At 46.2% G+C, this 18,913-nt stretch overlaps 1 protein-coding gene across 1 annotated transcript in view; it reads left to right on the top strand.

The window, feature by feature from the left end:
• Positions 1-18,913, top strand: part of LOC133355511 (leucine-rich repeats and immunoglobulin-like domains protein 3) — a 114,696-nt gene that overhangs the window by 18,971 nt on the left and 76,812 nt on the right. Inside the window, 2 exon segments of the mRNA XM_061572836.1 lie at positions 10,492-10,566; positions 17,743-17,817. Coding sequence (XP_061428820.1) covers positions 10,492-10,566; positions 17,743-17,817 — 150 coding nt within the window.

The raw sequence follows: 18,913 nt of genomic DNA, 5'->3' as shown, positions 1-18,913 counted from the left end.
ACAACCAGTACTACCGGGAGAAGTGGGACTGGGGGAGAGGTGTCACTCGTGTGCCACCGTGCCCCTGACTGCAGCTAGCACACAGCTCAGCAAAATATGTGGCCGAGGCACGCGAACGTAATTCTTTAATGCAGCCGGCGGTGGCCTATCTGTTTGCTTAAACACATTAATATTATAATTGATAATGATAATAATATTATATTAGTTTTAAACGGTAAAAACCTACTACTATATTTTGCCACTGGTAAAAGAGATCTCATAGTGTAAATGCTTACCCCGAGCTCTCAATACTCTGATATTGCACTGTGTTTGAGTTGTACGCCTTTTGGCGTCATCTGGTCCAACCCATGTGAGACTAGGCTCTAAGGAAAGCTGTCTCGGGTGTGAACCAATCAACTTCAAGGACAGTGCACATTATCAGAGTTATGTTCTTTTGTTTGTATTATGACTGCAGGTATTACGGTCTATGCAAACATGACTCCTTGTAAAAAGGTGTCAGTTTTGTTGCCAGATAGAAGGGGTAAAAAACCAATTATCATTTTTACTGGCAAATGAGGTTCACATTAATATTATGAATCATTGATCGTTTCTACGTGGATTAAACATCGGCCGTGCTATATGATTCAGTGGTGATGGGAGGGGGGGTGTAAAAATTACGCGTGCGTACAGGGATGAGAGGGGGGGCTAGGGGGGTCAAGCATTGACAGATTTTCCCCGTAACGCACTAAATGGATGACCCCTTTACGCACGATATGAGTGCCGGTGCGCTGAGGTTGTTGTGCAGTGGTAGGCGACTTTCGCTATCCCCCCCGCGCCACGTTCCATTCCGGGAAGGCGCTCACAGCTGCCCTGTGTGGCCGTCTCGCGGAGGCCAGCGCCGATAAATAGATATTTGACTGTATCTCGTGATACGTACTGCTAAATATACACACACACCACACCACCACACGCGCGCATCGCGAAATGCGCCGCTCCACTTTCCCAGTAAAGCCATCCCCCAGGGGAGCGTGTTACCCAGCAACGTCTGTGCACTTGCCCCTACAGTCTGTTAAGGCTATACGGGGGATCTTTGTCTTTGTGTGTGTGTCTGTGGGGAGCGGTGGCGTAGCGGTCAGCGCGCTGCGCTACGAACCTGGCGAGCCGGGTTCGAATCCCGCTCGCGGCCAACACCCATTGACGATTATCTGAACACGGCCCTGGGCCTCCCCTAGGTCAACTCAGCCTCAATTGAGTACCTGGTGCGGCGTGGAAACATCGTCACTAGGGAGACAAAGGCGGCTGGGCTTGGTAGCTGGCCACAACCACCCCCTCGTGTTGCTGTGCCGGCCTTCATAGGTGCTCGCTCACAGCACTTGCCCCAACAGTCTGTTAAGGCTATACGGGCGATCTTTGTCTTTGTGCGTGTTTGTCCGCATGCGATGATGCACTCGGTCGTCAACAAATGCCAGTTTGTTAAGCTCACAATTCGTGCACAAGATTGTGTGTTTTTCGCAGATTGCACGATTGTGCATTTGCAGAAGCATGTTGCAAAAGTTGTACAAAGTACGCAGGCAGTTCAGTTAAATCGCGTGTGCATCGCATGCTATTGACACCTACGCTGAGAAAGCACATTTGTTTTTTGTACAGCAGGTGGGTGGCGGCTTTCGCCCGATTATTCATTTACTTAGTTAAACAAATAATTAATTTCTCGGACTTTTCTACTGCAGTCGTCAGCTGCCCCGCTGTCTGCCTGTGGCGGTGCTAACCACTAACATAATATCGCAATGTTTAACCAGCTTACGCATTCGACGAAGGCAAAAGTCAAGACCGGTCAGAGTTTCTCTCTGCTCAAACAAGCAATGCCTTCCCCTCGGTGGCCTCAAGCCAGTGGGTGAACATGTCGTGTTTCCATCGCGGGGACATGTCTCTCTACGTGATGAGCACTGCACCCGCAACAAGGTGGTACTCACTTTATCAACCCTTCCTCGATGATCGGCTGAAACTATTGATTTTAACTTATTAGCTCTTCCGATTGTAAGTGAACGGCACCGACCACAGGACCCACCAGCAGGATTAATAAACACATTGTCCTGCGGAGGGAGCTGGTAGGAACGTTGGGTTGCTCGGTCAATGGCCAGGGTCAACGGCGACGTGGTGTATTCCGCAAATATGCCCGACTGTGAGGGCGGGCACAAGCCGGCGTGAGTAGGTTAAACGTTGAGTTTTAGCAAGGGCACCACGGGGTGACCAGCCCCTCCCCACCCAGCCCCACCCCTCCCACCCCCACCCAGCCCCACCCTCCCCACCCAGCCCCTCCCCACCCTCCCCACCCAGCCCCACCCTCCCCACCCAGCCCTTCCTCACCCTCCCCTCCCCACTCAGCCCCTCCCTGGACGACGGACACAATAACCCCCTGTGGGCTGGTGGAACCAGTGGGTTCCTACCAGTATAATGCACTGAGAAAGATCATGTTGAGAAGCAGCAGTGAAGAGGATAGGTGGTCCAGTGGTGTCGTTTCACCGCTGTGCAAGACACATTGCAGGGTCCTCGGAGGCTAAGCACTCACTGACACCGCTCTGCCATCCACTTAACGCAATTGACCCCTCGTTAGCCTGCGTAGGGCAAATGCTGATGATGCTGAGATAAATCCCGATTTTTTGCATTTGCGGAATGACATTTCTAAGCATTTTTTAAAAATGTTTCCCAAGCTAGAAACCCGAACATTCAAACAATCAAGCCAGCAATCAATGAAATATTTTGAGCACTGTTATCTTTGGATCTCGCCGAATTGTAAAAGTGCTCCATGAGGCTTACATTTTATTTAAAATTTAATCTTTGATCATTGTGTCGAGCAAAACCCAGTGGAGACAGTGAGTCGATTGCCATTATGCGTTTACTTTTTTCAATCTATGAATATCAAACTAACTTTTTTTTACTTTGACTAGGCCTATAAGGCCAATACATTCTGGTTATAATTAGTCTGCTTTTCGGAATGCAGGAGAAAAATAGCAAAAGAAATGCCCAAGAGCATTTGTACACTAATGAATCTCGACAAAAATGCAGTTAATTTGCATTTGCCAAGATTAAATTACTCGCTAAGCTTCGAGGTTAATACTGTATATAGTTACCTGGAAATTACGTGCTCACGTCTCTCCCCTTTCTCGACATTAGTACAACTTGGGCTGCGCTGTCTTCGCAAATAAAAAGATTATGTCGAATTTTAATGAAGTATTTTTAAGGCGGTGGAGCAGTGGTGCGGTGGTTAGGTCGCTGCACTTTGAACCCTGAGTTTGGTTCCTAGCCACTGCTCATATCAGTGGCGAGTGACAACTTATCCCCACCTCACCATATTCTACTAACCAGCATGGTTAACTATATGATCACACGATGCAATGTTTTACGTTCAAGGCATACGCAACATTCCACTTAGAATACACATTGACGGAATAGTGCTTAGTGGAATTTATTACGTTGACTTTATATAGGAAGACTCCACTCATCTGAGGAATAGGATCCGTGAAATATCCACAGATTGTTACTGAGTTATGATTAATAGGACTCAGTCATGGAAATAGGAGTCTTGGATAATAGGAGTCATGGATAATAGGAGCCATGGATAATGGGATCAATGGATAAGTTGAGTTGTATGTTTGTTTTTTAAGAGTGGGTATAAAGAGGCAAGCTCTTCCTCGCAGGTATTTATTTAATTGCCTAATAAAACTTTGACAAGACCATGTTAATTGTAATGAAAATGTTAGTAGGTTGGATAACATTGCCAATTTCCAGCGGGTAAGGGGGGGCTGTTAACGGTGTGTTTCATAGCACGCAACATCCAATAAAGAACCGTATACGCCTGCCTTGACAACAACGCAACCTGCGCTTGATCGCGCCACATTCTGAGTCTAAATACTCCGCGTGTAAAATGCAAGCGCAAAAAAAATAACAGATGCTCCGCTTGAACGCTCGCCAGCATGTAGCTGGCTCGTTTAATCTGGCGACTTTTAAACCGAAATGAAAGAAGCAAAGGGGAAAATAAACTTCAACGCTAATTGCATTCCAGTGAAGGACAGTTTTTTTTTTTGGTGCGCTTGCTCTACGAGCATTTCGGTGGCTTGCCTGCAGAGGAGGAGGGCTGGATGACTCGGTCTAACGAACGACACGCGATATGCTGCGTGTGGGCCCTGTTACGCAGCTGTGCGCTCGGTGAGGAGAGAGCTTCGAGGCTGTCCTCGGGGTGAAATCACGTCATCGTGGCCTTGACCCCAAGGCGTCCGCTCGGATGATGTCCCCGTTTTCTTTGCCGAAACGATATTCGTAACGCGCCTTCCGTATTCGAGGCGCAACACTTTTTTTATTATTGTTGTTGTTGTACATTTGTTGAGAAACTTTTTAAAAATAATCGGTGACCCCTTTTGCCCAAATGAGCAGTGCTGTGTTGTACTTATCCATTGACGATCTCGATAAAATTATAGAAATTACTCGTTCCTTTGGCGGTGACCGGTTTGTCTAAAGATAGGAGGCATGAATAACAGGAGTCAGTGGTCGGCTTGTGCCTGACCCGAGGTGTTTAGTCGGATATTGGACAGCCTGTTTGTCTGCCAGCCCGAGTCACCCTCGGGGAAGACAGTCGCGTAGCTCAATGGGGCTTTACTCGGGGAAAGAGATTCTGACGCGTCAAGCGAACATAAACCACCATCACGCGAACTCCGGTTATCCTCGCAGTGGCGGCTTTTGGCTCGACCATCGAACAGCGACGGTCACCGCGTCCCCACCTTTGAGGTGTGCTTCTGCGGCCGTCTGGAGCGCTCTTCCGACATTAAGAAGCCACAGCGGGTGATCTAGATTGGAAACTCGTTTCTTTAGAGCAGCTTTTTTTTGCGTTTAGTTTGTTGTCCTTCACCCGCACCTCCGACGAGCATGGTCGGCTAACGTATAGTGTGAAAGAAGTTCAACATAACGCACTAATAAAGCCTATCACCAGACTGCATAGCAAGAGCATCACATCCTCCTTGTTGGCGTGAGGCCTGCGGTAAGCGCTGTGCAAAGTTCATATTTGTATACTAGCCAGCTGGTTGCAATGATCACAAGTGGCATGAAGTGATGCTTTATATTTTATTTTCTTTCCCAACCTAATTGAAACCAATTCCTCTGTATCTCTTGAGGGCACTCAGCCGATTGACGACTGCCGTTCGTTATTCCGAAGTATTCCGCGTATGATGAACTTTCGTGGGCTTTTCATGAAAATTATTTAGGCACTTTTAACCAGCGGCGTGTCCAGCTATCCCTGAAATCCGCCTAGGCTAAGAGCTGTTTTGACACCTTTAGAACAGGAATGGAGATACCAATGTGGAACCATTTGTTTCCTTGACAGTTGAAGGATGGCAGCTGTTTATCTGCAGTCTGCAATTGCCCGATTTGGCTTTTGAGGAAAAAAAGTGGCAGGTGTCAAAAAAGGTATTCAGTTGAGGGATGTTCTTGTTTCTTCACTGAAACGACACTTTTATACGCACCTGCATATTGAGTCAATTTGAGCGTAACACTTTGCGTTCGTGTTTAACGAGTTGACGCAAGTTAACTTTTGTTGAATCGCACATTTTACTTGGGAAACTTTTAAGAGAAATCGGTGACCCTGTGCCCCAAACGAGTAGTGTTGTGTTGTACTCATCCGTTGACGATCCTGACAAAATGATGTTACTCACTCCTTTGGCAGTGAGCAGTTTATCTAAAGATAGAGGACAGATAGGATTGATTTTCACAAGTGTGCTGCATAATTACACTGTAATTTTTTTTATTCATCCATGGTGCAACGGTTACTGCACCGCATTTGCAATTCAGTTGAAACGGTGGGACATGTTTATTCAATCTTCCCGCCTCTGTTCACTCATCAGGTCACACGTGGTAGAGCAAAGTGTGGAGTCCTCCCACCTCTTCCAAGACGTCTGACCAGTGTGGAAGAATAGGCCAAGTACCCTCTAGCGAGGCTTTCTAGAGCTCCATCTGGTGGAGGTCCTTCCAACAGTGGCAGCAAAACATTGCAGGGCTGCACTTTAATCTCATTGCAATGTAAATTAAAAAGAAATCCAAATCACTGGGATACCATATAATCAAATTTTTATCGTTTGATAATATAAGGCGGGTAAACATCAAATAAATACGTCACACGTGAATATGCTTCATCGGCCGTAGCTCGCTTGCAGACGTTTTCGTCGTGACGTTGACTTTCGTTCTCGAGGTGCGTCGGCATTGTTTAAATCCCTCGGGACGAGGGGCGGTGGGGGTGACGGTGGGCGGGGAGCTGTTACGCCATTCCGCTTGGAGAGATAATATTAGAAAGTCCTTGGTTGCTTCCTCTCCCGTGGCCGGCTGGTAGCGGCGGGATGCCGCACGTGATTTATCAGCGCGTTCATCGCACTCCACTTTCAACTGCGCCGGGCGCTAACGCTAACGCTAGCGGAGAAAGAGAGAGAGAGAAAAAAGGAAACGATCGATTCCGCGGGCGGGCCGCGAAGCGCCCGTCGCTCCGTAACGTTCGACAGGAACGGCGGGATCGATCAACGATTGAAAACGATACGAGACGGTCACGGCGATAAAGGAGGGCCCCCCGACGGGTGACGGCTTCGCTCATCCTTGTAAGCGGCGGGGTAACGGGGCCCTCTGGAGCGAACGTTTTGAGCCAATCGGCCCGCTTCCGTTGGCGGGTGTCGCCTCTGTATGCGTGTGCGTGTGCGCGTTGAACTTCTTTCACGCATCGTACGTAGCCAACCATGCTAATCGGAGGTTGCTTTACCGCCGTGATCTAGGTTTGAGTTGCGAACGGGGAGGATCGATTTAAAAGCCCCCGTGGCCTCGGCCGGCTATTCGTCCACGGGATTTTTTAAGTTTGACGATTGTCCCGATCCGTGGAGCTTGTCCAGCGCATGCTCTCTCACGTGCAGAGCGGTTCGAGAATTGCGTTCGTGGAACTTAATCGCATAGCGCCATCAAGTCTGGGATGCTGATGAGCAATCACAGCGGCAGCCAACACAGCCACGTCGATGTTTTGCCGACGATCATCTTTTCGTGGGTATTTTTGCCAAATGATTAATTGCCCTTGACTTTGGAAACTGATTGAGCACCTAAGCTCACAGGTGGGATTTTTTTTCTCCGTTTTTCTTCACATCTAGAGACAATATCATTATTTTACACCACGATCGAGCCAACGGAACGTTTGTTCAGAGCCCCTGACTTGGCGATTCGATGGGTCGTATCAGCGCAGACCTCTGCGGAGTCTTCTGGCCTGCACTCCGGTGAAACAGCAGGGCCCTGAAGAAAGAGGCTGCTGCACAATTCACGATGGACCTGCGAACGCTTTTGTAAAAAGAAAAAAAACGGCTGGAAATTCTCGGGCTGTGAATAATTTGGTCGGGGAGCGTACGCCATCTCCGTTTGTTCAATCGGATTTATGCCGCTGCCACGCCGTTTGTTTCCATGCTGGTGTGAAGCCGGGGGGGGTCCGATGTCCCGAACGGCACGCGTCAATCGCGACCCGGCTTTCCTTGACCCGAACCCACCGGTCGCCGCGCCGTCACACGTCCGCGCTCGTTTCAACGCGGGTCCCGCGTCTATTGCTACGGCGGTGCTCGGAGGATGCGAAAAACTGGAAATGTTGACAAGTAAAAACAATACAATAGAACAACACATATACCCCCCCCCCCCGCCTGCCTCTGATGAGTCCGGTTTGCCAGATATCATCCAAGCCCCTGGTAATGCGATCCAGAACGTCAGGATGTTGCAATGTAAGGAGAGGATGTGGAATAAACCATTTTTTTTATTAAAGAACACACACAACGCGTTTATTTTGTTTAACTGGCTGCGAACTCAAGAGAGCAGGATAGTCACATTTGCGAGAGCGTCTTGCCGATGATTGCTGGGCATCGTCCCAACTGAGTGATTTGTGGTTTCATTTGACAAGTTGGCTCCCAGATGCCGCCACACAGTGGCCTAATTCTTGCGAATGGCATCAGGGGATCTGGAGTATCATCACTGTGTAACATGATTTTTCTATTCTTTGGTTCTTTCGGTAATGTCACGTAGGTATTAAATAAAAGAAAATATTTTTTTATTATTAAAAATATATATATTTTTGTTTAGATTTTTTTTCTTTTATTTTATTTTATACCTACGTGACTTTACCGAAAGAACCAAAGAGTATGGAACATTGCAGTCACGAAAACTTAAGATCTAAACCCGATTTTTGTTCCTGGGTAGTAAATGTTATTTCCTAATTGCTTATGCCTCAAAAGTGCAGAAAATGGCTATTATTCCCCACAAACTTTGCTTTTGTGACCAGGACTTTACGTGAAGGAATGACACAAATGCACACCACGTTTTCCCATTGAAAATAGGTACATTTCAAAATATCACTGTCCTGGTCACAAAAGCAAAGTTTGTGGGGAATAATAGCCATTTTCTGTATTTTTGAGGCATAAGCAATTAGGAAATAACACTTACTACCCAGGAACAAAATAAATATTTTTTTTGTTCCACAGCCTTCTGATTATGATGCAGCCATGTAATGTATGCATGTACATTGCCAACCATGCGAATTGAACACCCAAAAGCACTTCTAAATAAACGAGTTTGTCAATCTAGACGATGATTTGAAAGTGCATAGCTCCAGTGGCTTCCTAATATCGGACGGAAGAGCGTTCCAGACGGCCGCAGAAGCCCATCTGCAACTCGCGGCGAACGGAGCGCTACCACTAGGCCGTGTACCTGCCCGGTAGTAAAAACATTGTAATAAAACTGGCATATCCAGGATTATGTAATTGTGTTATGTCATTTTTCCGGTTTGTTATTGTTCCCCTAAAAATCAACGTCTAGTTTTTTTTTGTTGTACCTTCCAAATAAAACAAAAAGGCAAAATTAAAGGAGTCTTGGTCGCAGGGATGTTGCGCCGTGCATTTCCAAAGTTGACTTCTTTAAAGGAAACTCGCCCGCCTCCCACGCGAACGAAACGTCTCCGTGGAGTTTAACTCCGCCGTGCCGCGGCCGACAATGTGCTCGAAGGCCTGCGAATAATTAAAGAGCCGTTAGCCGCCTGATAGATTAGATCGAGTTCCTGTGCGAATGGACTATTGAGTGCATTTTTCCCAGGAAAGGTACAAGCACTTTGTGACTTGAAAGGTACAATCTGTTCCTCATACAACTGCCACACATGGCTACTATCACGTGGACCAAGCGTGGGGATTTTTTTTTTGTTGTGGGGCCGCATTTTTTCATTTTTCATTTCTCGACGATCTTTGCCGTTATCCTCAGCTGCGCTCCGGCGTTAACGCAAACACGCACTCCTGGCTGTCGTTCAACTAATTAGAACGTCCCCTTGGGGAAATCACAGTCCGTCCGCGTAGCACATTCAAGTTATCTACTAAAAGACTGACCTAGACATCCCCGCAGAGTTCTGAAAGAAGGGAAACCCAATCCCCGAGTCGCCATTAACAATGCATTATTATTTAAATATAGCCACGTTCATACCATTTGTCAAATGTCGCCTCTGCAAGGTTATCTACTCCGCATCGGCAGTGAGTTGTTTCTCAGCGTGCGTGTTGCGTACTGCTGCTCTTACTCCACACAACGAGCGCAGCGTGTGTATGCAAGTGCACATCGTGTGTGTGTCTGTGCAACGGTGGCTTAGCGAGTGGTCCGTGCACATTTCAGCAATTCCAGCAGCGCAAGTTAAGATTCTTTCCTGGCCAAGCACACCCTTGTCCGTCACTATTATCATTATTAAAATCTGGACATTACACCGCTCTTAGGTTGACTCGGCCCAAATATGATCACCTGGTAAGGTTTTCGACCACCAGCACTGAGGATTTACACAAAGGCAGCCTGGCCTGAATGGACCTCCGTGTGCAGCTGTGACCTAAAATTGGCGGCAGGGCGTTGCAGCCGTAACACCCATGACTCACAGCAAGAAGGGCCTGGGTTCGACTCCTGACTCAGGCCCCTTTCTGCGTGTGCAGTTTGTATTCTCTCCCCCATGTTCTGCATGGGTATCCTCCGGGTTCTCTGCTTTCATCCCATAGGTAAAACATAATACTCGTGCAATGTTACTGGCATTGGCCAAGACATCCCAATTATGAAAATTTACCCGCAAATTACTCTCCAGTAATTGGTATCACAAGGAGCAACCATAGCCCCCCAAATGCAAATGCTTGGCAGGACCCTCCTGAAAAAGACAGTCCTGAGACTCGATGAGGCTTCCTTGCGTAAACAAGCAAAATGATAAATAGTCATGAAACGCTGCTCACTAAAAACGTCTGTGATAAAAAAAGAGCTCCATAGCTTATCGGATTTCTCCACAGACAAATACAGATTCTGATCAAGATTCTGAACGACACTTGCCACAGGCAGCCCCCGGTATGGAAGGGCTACACAGAAGATCTTTGTCTTCGCAGTGCGTGGATTTGTCGAGCAGTGTCACGGATACCTCGCTCTTCTTGCTCGCTCATGCATGATTAATTCTCTTCACAGAGATTTGAGCAACAATCAACTGGAGGACATTGATGCCAGCGCTATGATGAGCCGCCTGCTAAACCTGAAGGAAGTGTAAGTATTTGCTCCGTGTCCGCCAACAACTCGGCCATCGTGTGCGGTTCGCACGCACGTACAGCGTGGGGGGAAACGTTACAAAGCGTGGTGCTTTCTCTCTGCGCGCACACACCCTCGCGCATTGGCCTTCTCACGAATGGTTGCTGTAGGAAAACGGCACGGAGAGCAATCGTGAATGTGAAATATTGTTAACGTAACAAAAAAAAAGTCAAAATTCTGTTACCTTATTTTGTATTCATGAATCCGTACAATGCGTGGCTTTATTTTAAGTTACATAATTGTTAGCGCTTTAATTATGATTAATTTTGCGGGTTTTTTTTTCCAGAATACATTGGCAAATCGTTTACATTCGGACATTATGCTCAAGTGTTGGAACCATCGTCAATACTGATGTTTTCCCCACGTTAATTAAACACGAAGCTAGTGCCAAATAACGTCACACGGCTCGTGATGAATGTTGATTGCCCCAAACACACCCAAAATTAACGACACCTTTGTGAGTAGGTTCAACGTTGCTGTAGGAACAGCCGATTATTATTTTCTTCTTTTTAAATCAAGGCGTGCAACATTTCAACGCAAATATGTACTTGGGAACCGAGGCCTGTAAATCAGTGTTTGGGTGCAGGAATGTTGCATCTGTATGGCCTTATATATTGGCACGAATGTGTGCTATTTTATTTTTAAAATATTTTTTTTCATAAAAATATATCAAAACAAATGTCACAAGTCTAAAATAATATTAATGCACCCTTGCCTCCCACGCCTGCATGAAGGTTTTTCTTTTCTCTACACTGCTCTGAAATTTTGAAATAAATGTGCCAGCCCCTGGCCGGTCGGCGGGGCGAGTGTTATATTGACCAGTTGTTTGAAAATAAGTTCGCAGGCTGCCCCGTAGCTGTAAAGCGTCGTTGGAGACCTGCCTGCCAGCAACGAGCAAAACAATGGTGGGGTTTTTACCTTCGAAACGGTGGGGGGGGGGGGGGGAAACAACGGAGGCTCTGTGTCACTGCCAGTGCCGATGTTTACCTCCGGTGGTGAATGCATTTTCGTATTGTGTACCTAATGGGGCATATTAATTATTGGGTGTCTGCCTAGTCTGCTTGAAAATGGCGTGCGAGCAGCTGAATGGGTTTAATGAATTGACTTTTCAGCCTATGGTTATAGTAGTTTAGCGATGTGTTTATTCACGCTGCTTATAACTCCCGTCTTTGTATCGCTTTTTTTCTTCTTTCTTAAATTCACTCGAGTATATTTCGCTTGTGCGGGTCAGAGTTGTGACAGGAGATTAATAAATTTCCAAGTCGGCGCTCTTGCTGTGCCAGAAAGCAGCCTCCCCAAAAGATGGCTTAGGAAGTCATTTCAGTCGGCCTCTTTATCCACTCTCTATGTGCCTATGTTGAACTTCTTTCGCACCGTACGTAGCCAACCGCGCTAATCGGAGATGCGGGGGAAGGACAAGAAATTAAACACAAACGGATAGTTCCAAATAAATGAGTTTTCAATATCGATGATTTAAAAGTGCACAGCTCCAGTGACTTCCTAATATCAGAAGGAGGAGCGTTCCAGACGGCCACAGAAGCGCATCTGAAAGTGAGCGATGGCGGTGACCGTCTTTGTCCGGTGGCTAGCCAATAGCTGCTCCAAGGATGACCGGAGTTCGAGTGCTGGTTTACGGAAAAATGTTCATCGCATGTAATTAAAACCAAACGTATACGTTTTCAGAGCTAACATAAGCTGCGTTAAGTGAAAAAAAAAAATCACATTTAATATAATGAGTTTTTTTTTTTGTCCAGTGATGGATCGACTGGGCCGAGACCTTAAATTCTCTACACTTGAGAACTTGGTTTAATCTTCTTGGTTCTTTCGGTAAAGTCACGTAGAAGGGAAGTAATAAAATAATAAAATAAAACATAATAAAATAATTCTCACGACGTTTCGGCCACAACACAAGCAGCCGTCCTCAGGAGAAAACCAGGTTTGTCGGGGCGACAGCGTCTTTACCGAAAGAACCAAGAAGATGAATCCCTGCAGTCACGAAAGCTTTAAATCGAAATTTAACTTGGTTTAATCACCGGGCGGCTGAATCCCAGATTCCGTCCCAGGATTTTGTGAGCGCTGGCTCAGTGCACGGTCTAACCCTCTGAGCCGCCTTGTCCTTCCCACTGATTTTACACAAATCTATTCAGGGTTAAATCTCGGGATAGATTCGCAAAGCTTGACATCCACTTCAATAGTCAAGGCTTAATTGCAGCCTTCAACAGTCAAGTGTCCAATGCCATTGACCTGAGGCATTGCCTGTTGTCCCGGTCGAAGGATGAGGTTTTCATCACGGATTCTTTTTTTTCCACATCGAGTAACTTGTCCGCCTCGAGTTAACGTGTGCTGCTCATGCACCACCCTCGCAGGAGGAACGAGAGGGGGAGAGAGTGAAGAAAAGAACACTCCACAAGCTACGCTTTTGTGCTGGCCACCAACCCAGACATGCCCTTGTCCCTGTTTGTCACGTGATACAATAATACGACCCTCATCTATATTGCATTCCTGCCATGTTACAACCCAAGCCACATTACAGCCTTGCTCGTGTGGGAGGCCGCGCACAGACTCGCGTCTTGATTCAATAAGCCCGAACTCGCACTGCCGATGAATAGGATCACTGTGAATAGCCGCAGTAATGCACGCGACTGACTGCGTGTCCCGGATATCGATATAAGCACTGCTTGTGTACGCACACCGGCGCTACCTCCAGGAACTGATACTATTTTTGTTGGAAAAGGTCAGAGGGCAGAGACCTTGAAGCTATTCGAGGCTTTCCCATATCGCAGGCATGCCACCTTGCCAAGCCATGCATGAGATTTTACTTTTTAGCGTTCAAAATTTAATAAGTTCTTATCCATTTGACTTCGTCATCAAAAGGGAGTAGCCTCAAGCTCTGTTTAGGGTTTGAAATTAGTTGATTAATTCTCATTCGTGGTATATATTATCTGTGTTGTTTAACTTTTGACCACCGTATTTGTCATGATTGGACGTTACCTTTACCGTAATGATGATTGCTATTGGCTTTTATCATGGCTAGTCGGAATTCTTTCTATATTGCGAGTATAGTCGTCTTTACTGCTACTATTATTCTTGTCTTTGACTGCATTTCTCTCAGATTTTATCTGTACTAGTGAGTCTAGTTTTTTCTTTTTTTAACATACAGCACTTGTATATATTTTGATATGAGAGGCGCTTTTTAATATTAAGGTAATTGCTATTATTACACCATCACTTACCGAATAATTATCTCAAACACCGGGTGCTTTGGTGCCTCCATATATACTGTGTGGGAGGCACATGGTGCAATATACGTAATAAACGATGATCGCCATTGTCAGCGATCATCTGCCCATGGCGTGGCCATCCTTCAAGGCTTTACGATCTCACAATCCATATTGTACATCCTGCTCAAGCACGATGCCGGTCTCCTCGCTCCATCTCCATGCTGGATGTCAATCTTGGGTGCGTTGGTTTCTCCGTCAGTTTTACATTCCTTCGCAATTACTCGGCCCGAATTCGAGTTTCAAGTAAAACATTTTATTTTGCTCGACCCCCAGATGAGAAAGTCGAGCAACCAAGGACAGCAGAAATTTCATACACGGTCACAAAAATGGCAAAAAACAAACAAAACATCTAATAAAATTACAAACAGTGAAGTGAATCGGAACGAAAATTAAATATGAAAAATAACAATAGGTTATCTACCCTTTCTTAACACCTGATGTATTGCCAGAAAAGGTAAAACCTATTCTTATTTTTCATACTTAGACGCTGGAAAAAATGCCAGCATCAAGCAAAATAATTGGCGCCGACCCTGTCCAGAGATGTCCTGCCCAAGTCAACATTATTATTTTTTATTATTATTTTTATTATTATATTTTAAACTTGTCAACATGGGTGTCTCTAATTGTGGCTTTGGTCCCTGACCTACAAGTGCCTCTGCTGAGTTATCAATGCAGCTGCCACCAACGTTACCGTGGTGACGTTGCTCTGCCCGCGACGACTGAGGAAAAAGTTTTCTACTTTTGTAAACACAAAACAAACAAATAAACAACCCCCCCCCCCCTCACAGAATGGTATTGTCAAAACATCTCAATGTTGGGAGATTACTTGGACATTACTCAATTGGGATTACGCGCAGCAGCAGCAGCAGCAGCATCGCCCCCTTACCACGAAAACTTGGCAGGACCCTCCTGAACAAAGAGACTTGAGACTCGGTGAGCCTTTCCAGGGTTAACAAAGAAACGTAAAACAAAAGCGACGGTCATAGGCGGAGTTTGGGGGGTGGGGTCGGGGGGGGGCAGAGGGGGTTCACTTTGTCCCTCACATTAGGAATCGTTGTTGCATATAGTACAATTATTAATTTCTAATCTTCATTGTGAACTATTGAAAAAAAAAATTGTCCAGTTGGGGGGGGGGAGGGGGTGGCATTGCCCCCCGTGCCCCGCTCCCCCCACCACACCAAACTCCTCCCATGACAACGATCCTTTATTTTCTATCTCTCTATAAAACCTGCGGTGTGATGTCTAACGACGGAGCCTCTCCGTCTTCCTCAATCTTCAGCGTCTCTCAAACAGGAACTCCGGTGCGACCGCTCGCCTCGTCTCTACGCCTGATCCCTTTCCTTCCTCTTCCCCCTCTCTCCGTGCAATTCTCATTTCTTCAGAATTAAGTTTCTACCTATCTCCAGCTTGTGACCCTCTTAGATATGTCCCACATACACCTCCTGCCTTCACACCTCGAATTCTCATGGATTCTTTGCTTCCCTATCGGCACATTTTTCAGCTCTAGACTTATCGCACCAGCGTTGTCTTTCCGTTCTTCCGTAACAACCCACGTGTCAAACACATCTAGTCTTTGTTGCGGGCAAGCGAACTGAATTCAACCGCATCATGAGTCAACTCTATTCCACTCCGTGTCTGCCATGTGCATGCTGTACGTAATTATCCATTCCCATTTGTCAATAATCATAGAGTACAATATTATTCGTCGGGTTAACATACAAACTTCAAACAAACAACTTGCACAGGTCCGGCTGGTGTGCACTGAGGCATTACCACTTGACTGGCAATTGACTGACAAATTGCAAATGTCACAAATTCAAGTCGTCCGTCGGTGGCCTACTCGTGCCAATTATCCCTGCACGGATCACAAAGCGAAGGCCACTGTATGGGACATCAACATCTGTGTGCAGCGACTGGTCCCTGTCATGGGAACGTGGAGTTTCCACTGCTAGCTCGTTGCTGCTGACAGTGACACTTTGACTTGACTTTAATAACTGCGCGAAGGATTCGTATTGTGAAACTATTTTTTTTTAATGCACGTTTATACGCTTAAAGTTTCGCGCTTCACGGCGAGACTGCGTGATTTGAGTCCGTTTTGTTGGGTGATGCCGATGCTGATGCCGCCGCTGCGTTGGCAATGGGTGCACAAGCACACGTAACAACAAAACACAAAAATATACACAATAGGCAACGTTTCAGGCAATGACCCTTCTTTAGGCAATGGATTTATGTGCTTTGAAGAACGGTCATTGCCCCGAACGTTGCCTGTCATACATATATATTTTTTTCCTTTTAAGGAAATGTTATTGATGAATGTGTTGAGTTTTTATAATCATCATCCATCCCCCTTTATTGTTATGTTCTCTGCGGTGATGTAGAGGCTCACGTGGTTGATGCCTGTGACCCGGGAGGTACCAAATTCAATTCCCAGCCAAAGTGGGAATCCCATCTATTTAATAAGTGGGGGAGCGGTGGCGTACTGATTCACAACGCTGCCCTACGAACCCAGTGACCTGAGTTTGATTTCCAGCCAGGGCTAAAACTAAAAACTAAACTTTGTATTTTTAACCAGGTAAGGCCCACTGGGCTATATAGCTATTTTTTCAGAAGCAACCTGGATATCGCAAATGATAGCCAAACGAAGTGCCTTACCACATGGAAATTTATAGCAGCCAAATAATCTGAACGCGTGTTGATTCTAAACCGGGGGACCCGGGACGAAAATCCACGTGACCACGGGGAGAACATGCAAACTCAAAATATTCAGGCGTCAGGGTCGGTATCGAACCCACGACCTCCTGTATACCAAGCGAGGTAGTTAACATTTCGCCACCGCAGCGCCCCTAACATCACTGGCAACTGACCTCTGCTCCGGCCCTGCTCCTAACCCTATTTACCAACCTGTATTGACCAGCATGGTGAAGTATGGTCAAACAACCCCAATGGCTGACCCGACATTGCTCCAGAAATGCGTTGACCCAATCGAAGAGCTGAAACTAAAATAAATAAATGTGCTCCCAGTAAAAATGGGAATGCCCTTAAACCGGCTGGCTGACAGTTTGCTTGTGGTGGGGTGATGTGTGGGTTTCCACACCTATTCCAGTCTGTTTGGACAGTGGTAATATAGGCTAAGGGTCCCTTGCAAGGTAAAGGCCTCTTGACTGCGGGAGCCTCAAGTGCTGTTTGCAGGTCATACCTCTGCCTTTCACTTGTTTTACCTCAGTAAATGAGCAGCGTCTTTGCAGATAAGGGCTCGATTGCTTTATTGTAGCAATAGACCCACAGCAGTAGAACACTGTTTCCTGATTTTAGCCAGGGAGGCCGTGTCTAGTAATACTAATAATAATCTCAACGTGTAACACAGCACAGCGTTCGTTCATTCTCAAGGCGAGAGAATGATTCGGTGGTGTGAGGAGGAACCACTGCCAAAGGGTGGAAAGGCAGCAGCTGGGCAGTCAGCCGACGCCTCCGTTTAGCACGGTTGGCTACGTACGGTGCGAAAGAAGTTCAACATACACGCATATACACACTGCAATACATCCCCGCTGCCCCACCCTCAAGCTCTGTTGTCCTCTATACATTAAGGTGTTTCGGCCAATTTATGAGTGTTTACCACTGATCAGCACGGTTGGCTACGTACGGTGCGAAAGAAGTTCAACATACACGCGTACATGTGGGAGGAAACTGGAGCAACGGGGGGGGGGCGGTGGGAAACACTTATCTGTACTTTTGGTGTTTTTTTATTGAACTTTGTGTGATGTCATTCTTTGCAATGCAATATTTGAACGTGTTTTTGTCCTGCTGTATGATGCGCGTTAATGTATCTTCTCTCTTCTCCCCGTGTCGTCTTTAGGAAAGTGGCTCACAATGAACTCACAGAAATAGCAAGCTTTGGAAAATCGTCTGAAAACATCACCGTCTTATCATTGTAAGTAAAGATAAGGTTTCGGAATGTAATTAAACAGTACAAACTTGCAGAATGGAATTTAATGCAGTAACAGCATTTGCAACTGTATCCCATTTTTAAGCCATGGATGCTACCCGTATGCTGTCAGATTTATCCATCTTCGAGACACATTCAACAAAAAATAACCACGGATTTCTATTGGGGGGTGATGGATTGCATTTTTTTCGCTGGCATATGGTTACTACCTCGCCTGGTGTGCAGAAGGTCGTGGGTTCGATCCTGACCCTGACGCTTGCTGCTGTATATTTGGAGTTTGGATGTTTTCGCCGTGGTCGCGAGGATTTTTCTCCGGGTCCTCCGTTTTTCCCTTCCACATTTAGTGACACCACGCGTTAAGAGTATTTGCCCACTGTGCAATATCTCACAGTGGGCTTTACCTGGTAAAATACAAAATATTTAAGTGTTTTTTGTAGGTACTTTGAATATTGTAATGTTTACTCGTGTGTGTGTTTACTTGTTGTCAATGGGAGTAAAAACCTTTCCTATCGTTTATTTTGACGTGCCATTTTTGCGAGTTCCAGGTTCATGGTATAATTGCAAACAAAATTTTTGTACAATGAAATTCGCGTTGTGTGCAATGTATGTGCGTTACACACACGCGCAGCTGCGTCACATCTCCCATGGTCTGGATTTGATCGCAATCAATTGCACATCAATTGCAATTACTGTGTTGGTACCAACAGATCTCCCCTAGGTCAACTCAGGCTAAAGGGAATAATGAACGTTGTGTATTAATGCCGCCATTTAAAGAACGCAAACGCAATGGACTCTTTCCCCTTTCATGAGGCGTTAAGGATATAATCGGCCGCTCGCTAATAATCCTGGCCTCGCAGAAAAAAGTTCACCACGTCAAACAAAGTGGACCTTTGTCTTTGCGTCTGAGCACGCGTGTTCCTGGGCCGCCTTTGCATGTGTGTGGTTTCCACATGGTTACACATGTCCGTGCGTGTATCAGCTGTGCATGCTTTCACATGTCTGTCAGTGTATGCATTGGCATGCGCAAGTGTCTACACACGCATGCGTGCGCGTGCGTTAAGGGGAGCGGTGGTGCAGCGGT

Source organism: Lethenteron reissneri, chromosome 51 (genome assembly GCF_015708825.2).
Source record: "Lethenteron reissneri isolate LAM-NWPU_2019-01 chromosome 51, ASM1570882v1, whole genome shotgun sequence".
Lineage (NCBI taxonomy): Eukaryota > Metazoa > Chordata > Hyperoartia > Petromyzontiformes > Petromyzontidae > Lethenteron > Lethenteron reissneri.
This window is presented reverse-complemented; position numbering and strand designations above follow the sequence as displayed.